The sequence below is a fragment of the Pelophylax lessonae genome (assembly GCF_965119305.1).
Source record: "Pelophylax lessonae genome assembly, chromosome: 7".
Lineage (NCBI taxonomy): Eukaryota > Metazoa > Chordata > Amphibia > Anura > Ranidae > Pelophylax > Pelophylax lessonae.
In genome coordinates this window covers 150,558,234-150,576,326 of record NC_138774.1, presented here as the reverse complement: position 1 = coordinate 150,576,326, position 18,093 = coordinate 150,558,234, and the positions used below count along the sequence as shown (strand labels likewise).

General features: G+C 40.8%; 1 protein-coding gene across 1 annotated transcript in view; it reads right to left on the bottom strand.

Moving 5' to 3' along the window:
* The window catches only part of TRPC5 (transient receptor potential cation channel subfamily C member 5), a 516,224-nt gene that overhangs the window by 227,753 nt on the left and 270,378 nt on the right, over positions 1 to 18,093 (bottom strand). The window contains exon 3 of the mRNA XM_082263564.1: positions 10,696 to 11,217. Within this exon, the coding sequence (XP_082119690.1) occupies positions 10,696 to 11,217 (522 nt within the window). The remainder of the gene's footprint in view (positions 1 to 10,695; positions 11,218 to 18,093) is intronic.

Here is an 18,093-nt window from a genome sequence, read left to right as displayed (position 1 = left end):
ACCATCTCCTTTCTCTTACAAGCTGGAAAGCTTTTACCTAGGGGCCTGGGCCAAGCCCTAGGTGCGGGTGCTGTGTCAGATCAGGAAAGGTCTTACAAGCCATATGCTTTCCAGTTCTATCCATATACAATTTTTTTGTGGGGTCTGTTGCTAAGGCCGTGGCAATGTTTGCAGTAATTCCCTATTGGCCAAACAGGCCTTGGTTCCTGCCTTTGAAACCGGGGTATCAGATTGAATCCCTTTCTCTCAGGCAATATTTCACCTTTGCTCATCTCTTCCACTTTCTCATCCTGGCAGGAAGAGACTAATCAGGCTTGGCTGTTTCTCTAAGTTAATATCTATAAATCCTACAAAAGGATTTGAAGAGTGTTTTAAGTTTGAACTGCTTTGTTTTCTTTCCTTCAGTCCTGTGGTCAGGTGTGTTCTGGACTTCAGCTGATCCTGAAGCTCTCTTAGAGGGAAGATTTCTGCAGTCCCTGTCATATCCAATGCCCTCTGGGTAGACTATCCCTTACTCTTCCAATACTTTGATGGGGGGTTGCATCTGAGACTCGAAGAAGAACCAAGTCTCTCAAGGCAGGGTTTACTTCTTGCTCCAGGCTTCCTTGCCGGCACGAGATGAGATCTTTTTGCAGTCCAGACTGGCTAAAGACTGAGCTAAGAAGACATGCACTCTAAGGGCTATCTCTTCAGTCAGGATGTTTGCCAAGATCACAGCTTTAGGCTAGGAAGGATCCTTTGGTGACTTATGGGTCCAGGTGGGATCCCTTCCAGCCCAGTTGGAGAAGGGATTGAGCCATGATGTCAATCTCTCTAGGTCTACATCCTCAGCAAGAAGCTTGACCAGAATCAGGACTTTCGGGTGCTCCAGGTGGGATCTCATTCAGTTCAGTTTTGAGTAAAGTCTCAGTCCTGAAGACAGCCTTTCTATGAGTTCCTCTCTTCAATCAGGAGATTTGCTGAGATCTGAGCTGTGTGGGATCCTTGTGGATTTCTGCTCAGTACAGGTAGTGTTTATATCCATACTGGGCTGTATTCTGAGGTGGTTTTAGCATTCTATGAGAACAAAGGATCTGTTCCTCCCTTATGCTCTCAAGCTACTGTTTTGCTTAGAGTTTAAGGACATATTTGTCACTCTCTCTAGCTTAATCAGCGGGACAGAGATGTCATCCAGAATTTTTGCTGAATGGGTCATTCCAGCTAGTCATTAGGTTTATAAAGCTTAGGGCTTGTTTCCTATTGAAGAAGTCACAACACACTCATCCAGGAGTGTGTAAGCTTCGTAAGCTCCCTGTGAAAGGGCACCAGGAATAGTTGGAGGATGACATATGTTCCATTAAATCTGTTCTGGCTCTTTGTGGGGTGTAGCTAACTTCCTTATGCTGTCAGAATCTATCCATAGGGTTTGTTGGCTATGATTGAAACCCTACTTTTCCGACATCCCACCCTTGTTTTTTGGGCTAGTTAGTTCCCAAACATATGCTGCCATGGAAGTCTGTCAGGAAAATGGAAAATTTACTATCAAATACATATCATAATTTTCCTTTGCTGATGAACTCCATGGCAGCAGGAGTTCCCTCCCAGAGTCATGGGTAGGTTAGTTACAGAACGCAGGTCTCTGTCTCAACCTGAAAATGTATGGGAGTGGGGTCCTATGGGGTGGGAGCGAGGGCGGGGCTATTCAAATGTATGCTGCCATGAAGTCTATCAGGAAAATTACAGTATTTTATAGTAAATTTACCGGTTTACCTGCAGTAAAGCCTCTAAATTTATTAGCATGAAAATACATTCAAAGTAGAAATCTAATTTTTTTCTTTGGCTGGTTCACATCTATGTGCTACAGTTTATTGTGTTTTTAAAGAGAAACTATACTGTACATGTGTGCACTCGCACACATAGGATGTGAAGGGGCCCTAAAAGTATGATTAAATGGGCCTGATCACAAATAAAAATATTTTTATTTAGTAACTAGAAATTGTTCTCTTTCATGAACATCCTAAGTCCTGTATATTATTTAGTCAAATACAATTAAATTAAAGTTTATATAATAAAACGTATAAAGTGCAGATTAATTAAATAACTGATTTAGACATGAACTAATATTTGCAAATCTTTGAATTCCTGAGGTATATTAGATGACAACATTTTTTTTTTGTTTTGTTTTGTGTGCGCTTTTTTTTTTCTTTCTGTACAAAAAATGAGAAAATGCTGAGAATAATAAATAATATAGTTTAAAGAAGCTTCCATAACTTTTAGAAACAATTTAAAACCCACTGCACCCTTAAAAACACCAATACTGATTTAATGTTGCTGCCCCCGCTGCAGACCTTCAAAATGTCAACATTTTGCCAAATTCTCAGTTTCACTCATTCAAACTGAAGATAAAACCTGAAAGTAGTGATGAAACTGAAACATAGCTTGAATGTTAACTGGTTCTTCAAAACAATAAGGAACTGTAGGTAGTTGGGGCAGAAGTTACTCTAGCAGAAAAGGGAGCGTGTTATCTGAAATGAGGAGGAAGATAATTGTAATAATACAAAAAGATTTAAATAGCAAGGACCAAAGTAGGTGGAGGATGGAAGTTAGAGGTTCAACTTATACATAATTGTACAGAAAAAATGTAAACATAAGAAAAAACACAGTTTAAGTATCACCTGTGCTATGGCAAGTGATGACTGTTGATGATAAGTGAGTTGATTTGCCCAAATTTGAATTATCCTTATATACCCATGTCAATGCCATTTGTGCCATATTGTTTGCATGTGCATATGTGTATGCTCTTGGTGCTTAGTAGACTTTTCTTTGGATACATTTGAAACCTTCATTGTGTCTTTCCACCACTTACAGCAGTCACTCTATAGTGATGAGTTAGTTGACTTTATCCCCTATATAAACGTGGAGGTATGCATAATACTGTATAAGGGTAATTGCAGTGGCACAGATGGAAAATTACATTTTCACCAGCAGACTGTGCATGTTTCATTTTTTGTGTTGTATGTTACAGAACAGGGATGTCTGGAGTACATTGTCAAGCATGCACACAGTCAAGCATGCACACAGAGGCAAAGTGATTAAGCAGGGAAATACTTTAAGATACTTATCAGAAACTGAAAGCCCTATTTAAAATAAGGGGTCCCCAGATACTACCCAACCCCCACGTGAATAAGTAAGGGGTACATAGTGCCACACATTTGAAAAAGTCCTTTAAGAAAATAGTGTAAATCCATCAGTCCAGAATGTAAATCAGTTGTCACTCATGTCGTCCAGAGATGTAGATCCACATCAGTTATGAGGAACAATGATCCCACTGAAAAAAAAAACCACATTGACCACTGACACATTCACTCACAACAGACACCTCTAGGCACATGGCAACTCCAGGACCAAGCAGCTGAATGGAAACAAAGGGCTGGGGTATTCTATGTGACGTCATTGACCTACAGGGGTAAATGACTGTTTGCAATATCCATGTGTACAATCCCCTTGCCATGTATGACTGATAATTAACACTGTTATGATTTATTGTGATTGACTGCTTGCAATATCCTTTAAACTTTGTTTTTATTTTTGGTGATTGATTCTGATCTCCTCTTGCCTTTAGTGATGAAAGAACCAGTTACCTTTTATGACTTTGGTCTGTGTCTGTGGCTGGTCGGGGTAATCTCCCCTTCTATTCAAGTGTCTGTTATCATTTCCTAATTGATTATTTGACAAATGCTTTTCTGCCTAATCTTCCCATTAATTTATTTCAGCCTATTAAAGAGTCACAGACAAGGGTCAGTCGCAGACAGATTGCTTCTTGTTTCTTCAACGAGTGTCATAGCAGTTTCAACACAGAATTTTAACAAAAGCAAGATAACTAAAGCAGTATGAAGGTACGCCAAGAAGAACTCCACACCGGAAAGACTGCAAGCAAATCAACATTTGATAAATCATTTCCTATGAAGTCTGATTCCCACTCTTTCTTCCCTCTAATATGTTCCCTCTACTCTCCCTTCTCACAATAGTGTTCTCTGTCCTCAAACTGTCCTTACTTTACCCCCTCCTCTCCACCCCACAGCTTATTCATATTACCCTCACTCCTACCCTCTCGCTATTACTGCACACATCACCTCCTGCAAGCACTGAACCCACATGCTCAACTAAACATCAGGACAGTAAGATATGTGTGCTCAAATAAATCCCACTCTCATCTTACTTTCCTCACCCTAATTCTTCTCCTAACCTCTGTGGACATTTCCCGCAATCCTGGCCCTTAACCACTTTCTGACCGCCCTCTATAATATTACTGCGGCAGGGCGGCTCGGCTGCATCTAGTCACGTAGCACTACGTGACTGAGTGCATGTGGTTTCAGTTGCGCTGTGTTTAGACACAGTGGGAGGCGGGCCGTGGGAAGAGCGGCGACGATTGCCGCTGCCCTCCTGCGATCATTGGAGAAACCGAGTGAAGACCTGCCTGCTTATGTAAACAAAGCAGGCGGGTCTTCTGTCAGACAGGCAGGGAGAGATCAGCAGTTTCAGCTAAGCTGAGACTGCAATCTCTCTGTGCCTCTCACAGAACCCCCCACACACACACAGTGAGTAAGCACTTTAGGCATACATTTAACCCCTTTGATCACCCCCAGTATTAACCCCTTCCCTGCCAGTGTAATTTATACAGTAACAGTGCATGTTATTTAGCACTGATTATTGTATTAGTGTCACTGGTCCCCAAAAAGTGGCAAAAATGTCAGTTACGGGTCCTATCTGTCCGCCGGAATGTCGCAGTCCTGCTAAAAATCGCTGATCGCTGCCATTACTAATAAAAAAATAAACAAAAAGTCCAAAAATCTATCCCTTAGTTTGTAAACGCTATAACTTTTGTGCAAACAAATTAAAATACGCTTTTTTGGGATTTTTGTTTTTCCAAAAATATGTAGCAGAATACAAATTGGCCTAAACTGATAAAAAAAAGTTATTTTTTTCTAATTTTTTATTGGGAATGTTTTATAACAGAAAGTAAAAAATATTGCATTTTTTTCAAAATTGTCGCACTTTTTTGTTTATAGTGAAAAATCTAAAAACGGCAGAGGTGATCAAATACCACCAAAAGAAAGCTCTATTTGTGCAAAAAAAGGACATCAATTGTATTTGGCTACAGTGTTGCACGACCGCTCAATTATCCGTTAAAATAACGCAGTGCCAAATAGCAAAAAATGGCCTAGTCATTAAGGGGGTAAAACCTTCCGGGGCTGAAGTGGTTAATTTTCTAACCCCCATATCCAGTACCCTTCCTTGTCTGGAAAAAGCCACAATCATCTCAGTTAAATACCCTCTGCTTCCAAAAAACAGCCCCCCCCCCCAATCTAATTTTCCCTCTGGAATGCCTGCTCTGTCTGTAACAAGCTATTGGCTGTGCATGATCCCTGGTAATGTTAGCAGCCCAGCTACAGCTCAACTTCTCAACTCATCTTTTGACCTAACACAATGGTCACACACTTCCACTCACTCTGATGGTAATACACTCAACCTTGTATTCTCACATCTCTGCACTACTGGCAACCTTTCCAACATCCCCTTTTCTCTCAATGAACACAACCTCATCATTTTCACAGTATCCTGCAGCAAACAATTACTTGCAGAAACCTTTACCATTTTAACTCTCTATCTCTTTTCTGAGATTGACCACCTATATGACAAAATCTCTCCCCTTTCCTGTTCTATCCTGGTCACTTCTGCTTACATCAGTTCACTCACATCCCCACTGGACAAACTTGCTCCTCTAACTACAAGCAGAATAAGACTGTTAAAACCTTGGCTTACTGATAACACTTGAAATCTCATAAACATAGCCGTGCTCTTTGAGCGACTGTGGTGAAAAGCCAAATCCCTGCAGGACTTCACCCTATACAAACCTACATTCCTAAAATACATTTTCTGCCTCCATGCTGCCAAGCAAACCTACTTTGTCACTCTTATTAATACCTTGTGATCCAGTCCTAGTCGGCTCTTCTCTACCTTTAACTCTCTAATTTGTCCCCCACTTCCTCTTCCCACTAAATCGCTCACTGCCCAAGAGACTGCCAATCCCTTCAAAAACAAAAATGATGCAGTACATCTTCCCCCTTAACATACCTTGTCTAATAGCACAGTCAACGCTTTCCTCTTTTGAGCTGGCTACTTCTGAAGAGGTTACCAAACTTTTCACAGATGCCCTCCTAACTAATTGTCCCCTGGATCCTGTTCCCTTGCAACTACTAGGGACACCTTCTTCTTCTATCCTATGCTCTCACACTCATAGCCTGAATCTCTCCCTATCCACTGGCACCTTCACCTCCCCTCTAAAGCATGCACAGATCATCCTCATACTTAAAAAGCTTTCACTTGACACACCAAACTGGACATCTTAAGACCTATCCCCTTGCTCCCATTTACTTCTAAGCTTTTAGAGTGCGTAGTCTACAACCGTCTGAGCTCCTACTGAAAAAAACCTTGCTAAGCCCTTACAGTCTGGCTTTTGCTCCCAGCACTCCACAGAAACTGCCCTACTAAAGCTAACTAGTGATTTACTAACTGCTAAAACCAATTGCCAATACTCTATACACTTACTACTTCATCTCTCTGTGCCCTTTGATACTGTTGGCCACCTGCTCCTTTTCAAAAAAATCTACTCCCTTGGCTTCCAAGATTCGGTTCTTTCCTGAATCTCCTCCTATCTATCACAGCACTTCTTCTGTGTTACCTCTGTCTCCTACTCTGCAATTCCTCTTTCTGTAAGAGTCCCCCAAGGTTCTGTTAATAACCTCCTACGGCTTCCAATATTATATCTATGCCGATGACACACAAATTTATCTCTCTACTTCTCACCTCACTCCTTCAGTCTACTCTTGCATTACTAACTGACATATCAGCATGGATGTCGCACCACTTCTTAAACTAAATGCCTCTAACACCAAGCTGATAATATTCCCTCTTGCTCATGCTCCCCCCCCTATGACTTTTCCTTCAAGATCAATAATACAACTACTAGTCCTTCCCCTTACACCAGGGTACTAGGTGTAATCCTAGACTCTGACCTGTCATTTTGGTCCCAAATCCAATCGCTGTCGAAAGCTGTCAAAAGCTAGTAGACTTCACTTCTGCCCCTGTTTAAGAAATGAAATCACTAAGCTACTCGTTCCCTCCCTTATTATCTCTTGCATTGACTATTGCCAGTCCCTCCACAGGCTTCCAATTGCCCAGCGAATTCAATTCAAAATACTAGCAACATATAAAGCCATCCACAACTCTGCCCCGAGCTATAACACCAATCTTGTCTCCAGAAACCACCCAAACTGTCCTCCCTGCTCCTCTTAAGACCTCTGCTCTCAAGTACTCTTGTCTCCTCCTTCCATGACCATCTCCAGGACCTCTGCGGTGTCTTTCTCATCCTCTGGAACTCTCTATCTCAATCTGTCCAGCTATCTCCTACTCTGGCTGCCTTTAGGCGATCCCCAAAAACTCTTCTCTCCAACTGACTCCACTTTTATCACTTTCATCAGCTCATCTCCCACAGTTATAATCTTTTGTACCACTTGCTCCACGCTATTAGTTTTCAAGTTACTATGAGTAAGGCCCAGGCAAGGCAGAATTACTTTCCACTAAGCTAGTGCTTCTCTGTTATTGACCCAGTTATCCTTTAGACCTGTTTATACTGGCTTATTTATTGCTGCCCTGGCTTGTTTTCTACTCTTTCTTTGTTTGCCTGCCTGTTGTTGAACTTACTAGTTCGTGACCACAAATTTATAGAAATAGTGGTGCACACTGGTAGTTTCCAGTGGGTTGTGACCATGGATGGGGACCTGGATAAAAATAAAACCAGAAAAAACAGGACTAAGAGATAATAATAGTGTCCATATAAAGAGACATGACAGTCTCAGAGTCCTATAGTAGTAATAAAGTCCATTCACAAATGGCAGATTCCAAACTAAGAACAGCAGCTATATATACAAGGAGAGAAGCGCTTCTACGTGTAGGAGTACATACCACTTTAATAGAGTAAAAACATTTGGCAACTTACATAGCAAGTAAATAGGCACATCAGAATAGAGGCATCCTGTGTAAGCTGCGCCACGCCCCAAGCCTTGCTCTGATACCTGCTCCATCTTACGGCCGACTTCTGGGTAACAAGAGGAAGATTACCACGGCGGGACCTGGCGCCATGGCTGATGGACGCTGATGACAGCTTACACAGGATGTCTATATTCTGATGTGTCTATTTACTACTTTCTATGTGAGTTGCCAATTGTTTTTACTCTTTTAAAGAGGTATGCACTCGTACACTTAGAGGCGCTTCTCTCCTTGTTTTTATATTTCCTAATCACATCTTGTCTATGTTAATTCCCCAGTGTGACCCCGGCCTATCACCTGATCAAACCCTGTCTAATGTTACAGTTGTGAACCTCCACTTGTCTCCAACTACGCTTCTATCCTGTTGTGAGTTCTGTTCCAGTCTGCTTCTCTGTGTTGACTCCTTTTGTGATCTTGCTCCTCAGGTGACTCCTGACTGGTCTGAATGAGCACCTCACAGTCAAATCTTCTACTAAAAGAGAACTGAACTTTAAGCATCTATGCATTCTCATTCCATGTTTATCAGGGGTATTTGGAAAAGAACTGTGAAGGAAGCCTTCCCATAACTTTGGCCTCTACCAGATATGTGATACAATAGGGAACCAGCACCTATAGATTACACTATTACAAGAAATTGCACCAAGTGTGCTCACTTCACATGCAATCAATTATATCACATGCAAATGCTGATATTGACACTGTTAGATCTCAGTACAGGTTCGTGTGGCTTCAGCAATGACAAGGTGAATACAGTTTTAAGGGTTTATGCAATGTTATAGAGTAGGGTAAAAGTTTTTTTGGTTAGCGCCAGGGATGGGAGGGTTAATTTTAAGTTGTAAGGTAAGAGGGAAGGGGTAAGGTGAGGTATTAGGACTGAATTCAGTGTTAATTTAAAGATTTAAATTTAAATAATGTTCCAATAGGCCTGTTCTAACGATCGATTTCCGTCAAACAGGCATGGACACACGCGGATCAAAATTTGGCCAGTCCCTGCTAATCTAATCCAATTTCGGCCTGCTTAAGAACCCCTTTTGGGTTTTGAATACTGTCTGTGTCACTGTTGGGGGTGTCATCGTTCTATTTGTCGTAGTGACCATTCTCATTGATGTAATGCAGACAGCAAAAAAAAAAAAGAAAGAAAAACTCGACTATGCTCTACTTTACCCAAAAACTGCAAAAAGTTTTGCCTTTAAATTTTAACACATTATTCATACAACTTTTACCCTGGATTCACCCATTGGATTCAATTGGAAAAATGTGGCAATCCTGGGAGAAGGTTATGCAAACCTTGCGTGAAAAAATTTATAATAAGCGTAAGGTTTTTGGTTTAGTGTTCATGTCTTCTGAAAGAAACATGTAGGCATTGCTGACCTAGATGTCAGTTACTCGGCTTCTGTATTTTCTGAATCATTGTCCAACAACAAACATGCAGAAGCAAAGTCAGGGCAAAATCAGAATTTTTGATTTGCATACTAGCTCCAGATCAATGACACAACCTAAATGCCATATTTTTCAATCATGATCTGAGAACTGTATTGCTTTGTTAATATACTCCTAAGGCCCCTTTGTCTGTGTTTCATCCATCCGTTGACAGATGAAACACGGACATCAATGCATCTCTATGGAAAAACAGAAGTAAATGGATGATCAGCCATTTACATTTGTTTACATAAGCTTCCAGTCTCCAGCAGTGGAAGCTCTGTGCAGGAGACAGTAGACAGCGTCTGGTAAATGCCTGGGATGTCACCCATAGAGTCACTATGGAGCTTCCATTGTCGGATACCTTTTCTGCACCTGCCTACAAAGAGAAGCTGCACCATAAAAGGTATTTATAGAGATTTTTGCTTTACAGAGCTAGATAGGTTAGTCTAAAGGCCCTTACACACGATATGAAAATTCTGCCAATTTACGGATTGTTAGTATAGTGCTTTGCAATAGCTGATTATGAATTTTCGTATGACCAAAACTGGATGTGCAGGGTATAAAATGTTTTATCGTACATTAACACAACATCAGATTTTCATTTACTTAGTACAGTTTTCGCCTGAAAAAAATCGTAAGAGCAAGACTAGGCATGCTCGGAAACGAAAGAACACATACAAAGCAATTCAACACATTACATCACTTCTGAAGTTGAATTCTATCGCAGGAGGATTTTCGTATGAAAGTAACCTCTTCACTTTCGATATGAGACTAGCATGCATCAAAAAACTGAGCAAAATCTGTCCGATAATATGATCGTGTGTATGAGGGTTTAGATTGGGGCTGCAAGTAGATTTAGAGATTTTAGATTTAGGCTGAACTTTTACTTTAAGGACTCTGGCTGTAAGATGTAAAAAAACTGATGTAAAAACGTGACTGAACTGATGAAATGAACGGTCTGCATGTGTGAAAGTGGCCTTACACTTTTCTTTTTATCTTACCAGAAAAGAGAACATTTAAACATTGCCTGTATTTGTGCAGAATATTAAAGTCTGAATCAAGACATGGAAAAAAGGAAATGTTATTAAATATAACTGGAAAGGTACAGTGGATATGGTGAAAAATACAAAAAAAAATGGACTTAGCTTTTTGGAATTGTAGTATTGCAAAAAAAATATATCTTACCTCTTTCTGATGATACTTTATTGCTACCTTCAGCTTTGCCAGGTCATGACACTTTTGAGGATCCAGCTCCTCACTCTGGTCATCCCTGTGGTTGAGTATAGTTTCCAGTTCTCGAGAGCTTCGTGCTTGGTCAAGCAGGTCCTTGGCAAATCTCTTACATTGCTGAGACAGTTCCTCATACTCCGCCTTGAACTCATTCTCCACTTTGCTAAGTTCTTTCAGTTCCCATCCGAGGCGAAAAGCTGTCAGAATGGGGTCTTCACTGGATAAGGCAATCAAAGATGGGCTAGCCAGAGCCTTGTAGATGTTGAGTCTCGACCTAGAGTGTCTGAGGCTGTCAACTTCCGAGCTGGAGACACATTCCACACAATTGCAACGTATCTGATGTGGGCGAGGTATAGTCACCCTTCTTTGGACTAAGAGTTTTATTATTTCATAGTTATTAGTGTGAGCTGCCAACATAATTGGTGTTATGTCTGGTGTGAACTCTGAAAACTGGGTGTCCATCATTAAAGTGGGTACCTAAAGAAAAAAGAAAAACAATAATTTCTCACTCTATTTTATTATGAATCACTGGTTTCTGTGACTATGTACAGACACTTCAAGGACCTCAAAACAAATATAGAACAAATCACATTATTTAGGTTGTGACGGGAGTCACTTTAAGCGCAGGGTGACCAAGAAACTGGGGAGCACTAAGAGTATGGCTTGGATTGCTCCAAATGGGACAATGATATTCAGGAATGATTTCTCTCATGAAATATGAAGATTTTATCCCCTGTACATTGTGAGGTCTATGACCAGGAAGTACAACTCCTAATATGGGCATTCCAGGAAGTTTAATGTGGAGACCAACTGTCTATTGCTTAACGATGTTGCTTTTGTCTGAATAAGTAAATTGTGATAATCTTGTCTGAGGTGGCTTTCCATTCACCTATTGGTAAGTGTGCTAATGAACTCACCTGTTGTCTGCTAAGGGAAGTATTGACACTCAGAGTAATGTGTATTGGTGGCTCATTATGTAACCATTGTGTGATGTTGGGGGCAGGATTTGGGTCATTGTTCATGTAGTGACTGCATTACTTCTAACGAGTATATAAAGCGTGTATTCCTTTTCAATAAAGAGTCTGATTCCTGCTTGACCCTCAGTACAGAGTCTCGTCTCGTATTTGGGGGGGGGGGGGATTATTCGTACGGGTTTCTTGTTCGGCGTAGTGGAGTGTCCGGTAGCTGCCTTTGTGTTTGGGAATGGAATGTCCTAAATGACTCTAACCCCTTTCATACCCGGGGTGTCGTTACATATGTGATGCATGTATTAAAAAAAATAAAATATTAATTAAAGTATTTTAATGCTGAGATCTTTATGCTTTAGGAGCACCAGTGTGTGAAATAGCCTTCTACTGTGTTTCTCAGTGCTATCATTCTATGGGAGCTATTTAGGTAGCATATAGGAAGAGAGGAGATAGTAAGGATCTTAGCATTCTGCTGATCCCTAGTGCAGTAAGCAGGCAGGCAGGCAAAGGGAATCTTTTGTTGTGTCATCCTTCTGGCTATCCAGCATGAGCTGCGGAGTGCAGGGTGGAGTACCAGTGACTGAAGAGAATTACAACCACTATATTCGGTAAAACTATTCATGTTGATGAGACTAATCTTAACTTGCTCATTCAAGGATCTCAAAGGGGAACAGTTTAAAATTAAAGAACAAATTTATATCATAGTTAGACTCTAATCAAACATGAACTGTAACATTTTGGCCCATGAAGAAAACACAACCTACTTGCCCAGTTCCCCTAATTTTAGTGATCGACCAATATTGTTTTTTTTTTATTGCCGATACCGATATTTTGGCCAACGCATATGAGTATCGGCCGATATTGGCCGATATTTCCGTACGTTAAATTTTTTTTTTGACAGGTACTCTTGAGGAGGGATCTGGGGGTCTAAAGGACCCCAAACCCCTCCTCTGCACTTAAAAGCATTCAAAACGCCAAGTTTGGCTCTTTTGAATGCTGTAATTTTTTTAATTTGGTGCCGAGTTCCCGGAAGTGATGTCATGAGTCATGACATCACTTCCAAGTTTTTACATGGAGACCCGATCAGAGCCGAATGCGGCTTTGATCGGGTCTTCTCTTCAGCAGCAGTGAAGGCTGATTGCCAGGGTCTCCTGGTGGGACGGGAGACCCGGGCGAGCCGTGGAAGGCGGCGGGAGGGGAGGGACCTCTCCTCCAGCTTCTTGGAATGACAGCCGAGCGGCTTCTCAGCCGCATTGGCTGTGATTACAAGACAGCTGACCGTCGGCTATGGACGCCGGTACCTGGGTGATGCCTCTAGCTGCAGGCATCACTCTGGTACAAGCACTTTCCTGAAATATCGGCAATATCGGTAACCTCAGGGGCTGACTCCGATATATCGGGGAAAGTGCATATCGGCCCTCGATATATCAGCTTTGCCGATAATTGGTCGATCCCTGCTTAATTTGCAGTATTACTTGTGTACACCAGACCACCCTATTCTTTAAAATAAAATTGTTGGCAATATCTGGTGTCTGCAGGTGCCCATTTTTTTAGTCTGCAATGATACAGGCCAATGAGTAGAGGGCAGCCATTGGAATCATACTAGAGATATTGGGTGGCCTAAAGAACTCCTGTAATGAAATCAATTACAAGAAAAGATTTATTATGGTGCTGCCTGGTTTTCAGCCGGTTAACAAACCTATATAATTACACAAAGGATGGAAGTAGTATTATTGAGCTGCGCTACTAAGGCTGAAGCGCAGCCCGAGTATGCAATGAGTATACATGTTATTTGCATGTATTTAAAAATTATGAAATCCGTTACCCTCCTTCGTGTAATGTTTCCACCCAGCAAAACCTGAAAAAAAGTTGTGAATTTTTTCTTTTAAATACACATGTTAAATTGCACATTTTAGGCCTAAAAATACTAAAAACCCCAAAACATTATGTATTTTTGAAAGCAGAGAACGCGTAGAATAATAATGGTAGTTGCAAATTTTTTGTTGTCCAGTATTTGCAGAACTGTATTCAAACCTATATTTTCAATACTAATACAGTAAAACCAATTTTATTTCACACAAACACAAAATAATTCCCATTTTTGTTTGTAAAATACAAAACTGTATTTATTAAAAAACAGATACCAAATCTGTATGTCAAGTCCTAAAATTGCATGCACATGTGAAATGGCACAAATTACAATACTCAAAATTTTCCAAAGATAATGCTTTAAAAATCTTTACAGCTCATCAGCTTAGAGTTACCAATAAACAATGGCACAAGAATTATTCCTCTCACTATGGTGTGTGGCAATTTCTAATATGCATTCCTCAATCTCTCTGTTTATGTGCAAATGTGCATTCTTAGTATGCATATGTGCATCTTTTTAGATTTTATTTTATCTCACTTTATTACTATCATAGTGGGCTGCCAAACCCATATGTGTTAGTACATTCAGCATGGCAATCCTTTTATACAGAGACAGGGGTATTTTGCTGACCCCCTGATGTCTCATCTGCACTGCTTTAAAACAAATTGAACACAAACAGTACCTAATTTGCTCCTTTCCTCTCCATGGTAATAAATCTGGAAGTGCTCAGAGCAGAGTACTTCTTGGTTCACAATGGAGAAGGAGAATCAGAATTGGGTTCATTGTTTTTACACAGAAAGCAAGATTGAGCCTAAAGTAGAATTTAAGTATATAACTAATGTAGCTCCCTCCTAGTTAGGCTGCTAGGTAAATGTAGGTTTTAGCTCCACTGTAGTTAATGGAGCAATGATTGATTGTGTAGGTCTGCTCAGGAATTCTGGAGCTGAGAGTTTGATTACTTCCCCCTGCCTCTGGAAGATATTTCCAGAAGGTAGGGCAGGGAGATTCAAATGACCAGTTGAATGTTTATTATGCCCGAGCCAATCCCTGGAAGGAAGCATCCGGAAGGTGGCTGGGGAGGTGATAAATGTGCAGGAGGTCTGCACAGATTGTTCTTCCTTCCAGAAGGATTCCAAGCCTCAATGGGACTGCTGCCCCTAGAAACAGTTGAAGAAGCTAAGGATTGCAGTTTGCGCCTCAGCAGGAGCTGGGCTCATGGCCTGGAGAAGATTGCAAAAGAGGATATGGTTACAGTCTGGGCAGTAGCTGGGCTGAGTTACAGTCTGGGCAGTAGCTGGGCTGAGGGTCTGGGAAAAACTTGTAAAGGATCAGTGCTGGAGGCACTGTCAGAAGTCTTGGACTGGAAAAGGATCTTTTGTCTCTCTCACTGAGGATCTCCCAGTGGAAGCTGAGTGGTGCATGGCTCCTGGGAGACTGTGAGTAGGACCTGATTTGGGACTTTCATACTGTAAGTGACTGCAGTTATGAGGATTTAGTATGAAGAATGTCCTCCTCTTGATTGCCATTATTGTTTTGAATATCCTTTGACCCTTGAACCCACCTCCTGTTTCAAGTTTTTCAGCTATAAATCCTAAAAAGACACCCCCTAAACTGAGTCTGTGTTTTTGTGAATGGGACTGTGCTTGTGTAGCTGACAGCCTCTGTATTATTTGGAGAACCTGTTTAATTCAGTGACCCCTCTGGGGTAAAATGCTACACTATCTGATCTTTAAACTAATTCCACCTCCCTCTACTACCTACATACAAATACCCAGTAGAAGAAAAATGTTTATACCTATCTATTCTCAGGCCGCTTCAGACTCATCATGTGATCAGTTCTCCTCTCCAAGTTAGTGGTGGCATGAAGGGACGGAAGATATCACTGACAATAGATGGCCCATAGTAAGCCTATGGGTGATGTCACCACTCTGGCATTCTAGCCATTGCTGGAGTGCTCTCTCTTGTCCCCTGTAGCTGCCACTGGCCGACACAGGGGAGATCATGTGACCAAACAGGAGTGGCCTGAGAATAGGTAAGTATATGCATTTTTCTTCTACAGGGAAATTTGTATAGAAGTTAGAAGGGGGCTGGGAGCACTTACTATATAGTAGTATCCCAGAATTCTACTTTAAAGTGGATGTAAACCCTCACATATCCCCGGTGAAGTAAACATACGATACACAGAGATATAACAAATTCTCCTACATAGGTTTTACATGTATATCTGCAGTCTTTAGCTTTCTAGGCTCTTTAGAAAGTGAACATTGTGTTAGAATTTTTTCTTCCTGTTTCAGCAGTGGGAGGGGAGTCTGGGCTTACACTGTGTGTGAGCTGATTGGAGGAAAGGCACACAAACCCCCTCCACATAAACTGAGAAGTTGTCATGCTGATAACAGAGGAACAGAGCAACAGAAAAACACAGGACTTAGGGCTTTGGAGGGAGATAAGTAAACACTACAGATATATGTGCAAAGGTCAGATTTCTTGAATGGGGTTTACATCCACTTTAAAGCTAAATGAGTTGAAAAACACTACCAGGCAAATTAACCAATCAGTGAGCAAAGAATTCAACTGCAGCACACAGTGGCTGTAAAAAAAAACATACAGTATATTTCCCATAAGTTTCTTTATTCTGAGTTATCATTACTCCACAGTCGAAGCAAACACAGGCAACCTCACAGGGGCAGTAGGGGTGTACTCTTAAAGCGTAATTCCACTTTTGTTGAGAAAAAGACATTCCCCTCTGGGTGATCCCTGTACATCGCAGGGATTGTAACAAACTTTTTTGCAGATTCCTAACTTCTGTTATTCTAAAGAAATCATTGGTTGTTCCTCTGTGCTGAGTGGGTCTAATGGGAGTGGTTTCATAATTATCTATCAGCTGTGGCAGCTGCGGAGCACTAATGAGGAAAGCTGCTGGCCCTGCATCCCTTTAGACGTGTTCCTATTGGGAGTATCTCCCCAAAAATGACATTTTGTTGCAGGGAATGCAATAAATCTGACTTGTAACTTAGGCATACTTATGGGAAAATCAGTGAGCCAATCACACAAGCAGGAAATTATGTTTCTGGGGTGTGGTCAGTAAACATTCTGTGTACAGAACACCTCCAAGTAGCCATATTGCATTGCATTTTCAGAAAATTACAACAGCTGCAGATTGAAAAGGAAAGGTAATTTTTAATACCATTCAATTACAATATGATTTGTGTCACAATTGTATACACTATATTGTTTTTTTTTTTTATTTGCTGATTTTTTTTCCCCACGAAAGTGGAGTTACCCTTTAAAGCCTGTCCTTTGTAACATTATTTTCCTTGCTTCCTAGATCCCTAATCACAATCAAACATCCAATATAGGTTTAATTGCCATTGGCGGTTGTGAGTACCATCTAGGTACTGACATTGTGTTTACATCTGCCTTTCTGTGAGAGGCTGCAATAAATGATTTTACATAACCAGCAGGCATGTTCCAGGATTACCAGGTTATAGATAAGTGAATACGTAAGTTGTAAGATAGGTGACTGTGGATAGGTGACTGTGGTTTAATGTAAACACCCTAGGGTCACTCCATTAACATGAGCACCTTTAATCATCTAGGAAAGATTAGTTCAAATACCTGTGCAGTCATAGGTTTTTGAAAGTGCTATGCTGCAGCCTGAATTTAGAAAGGATCTGATTGAATTAACTTGAATGAGACCTACAGGGCAAATCTCCCAAAGTCAGATGCAGATTTTCTTGTGCTGTATTGTGCTGCAATGCAGTACATATAGTATATGAGAATGTACTCCATTTAAATGCATTGGTTTCTGCATTTTTGCCTGCATTGCACAATCCAGGGCGATAAGAGCAGCGTGAGTGATCCCTGAAGACAGATTTGGATTTCATTTTTGCAGTTTCTTATCTTAGAATCTTTGTCTCATCCCAAATTATGTATTGCTGAATGGGGCAGTACAGTAGAACTCGCTGCTTCTATAGAATAGATCAGTACCCTTTAGGTTATTTAAGCAGAGAACTATTAGAATTATGGAGTTGAAGTGGGAACCATAACTAATTCCTTATATATTAATTCCTTTTTAATTTCTCAGTCATTACACTTGAGTTGTACTGAAATGTAGAGGAAAATTCTTGGCTGCGGTCTTTTACGTTGCTGTGCTATTGTCTTTGGACATTCCTGTAACTGACAAATGCTTCTCGTTGACATCAAGAGTACATGGTACTAAGAGAAATCTGAAAATCTGCTAAAGGATTTAGACATGCAGCCTGAATAAAATACTCTGTTTTTTTAAAATGTCTAAGCCAAAGAACAAGAACAGCATTTATATTGCAGGTTACCTGTCTATAAATGCAGTGGCTACATTTTTTTGTGAAAAATACCTGCTTATTCTAATAGAAATACAGTATTTCTGTAACTTCTTGCACACTGAACTGAGACCTCAAACAGTGTTATCAGCTTTCTAAGTTTTCTTCTGTGAACTACACAATTCCATACTCCTTTGTTACGGAGAGGGTTGTCATC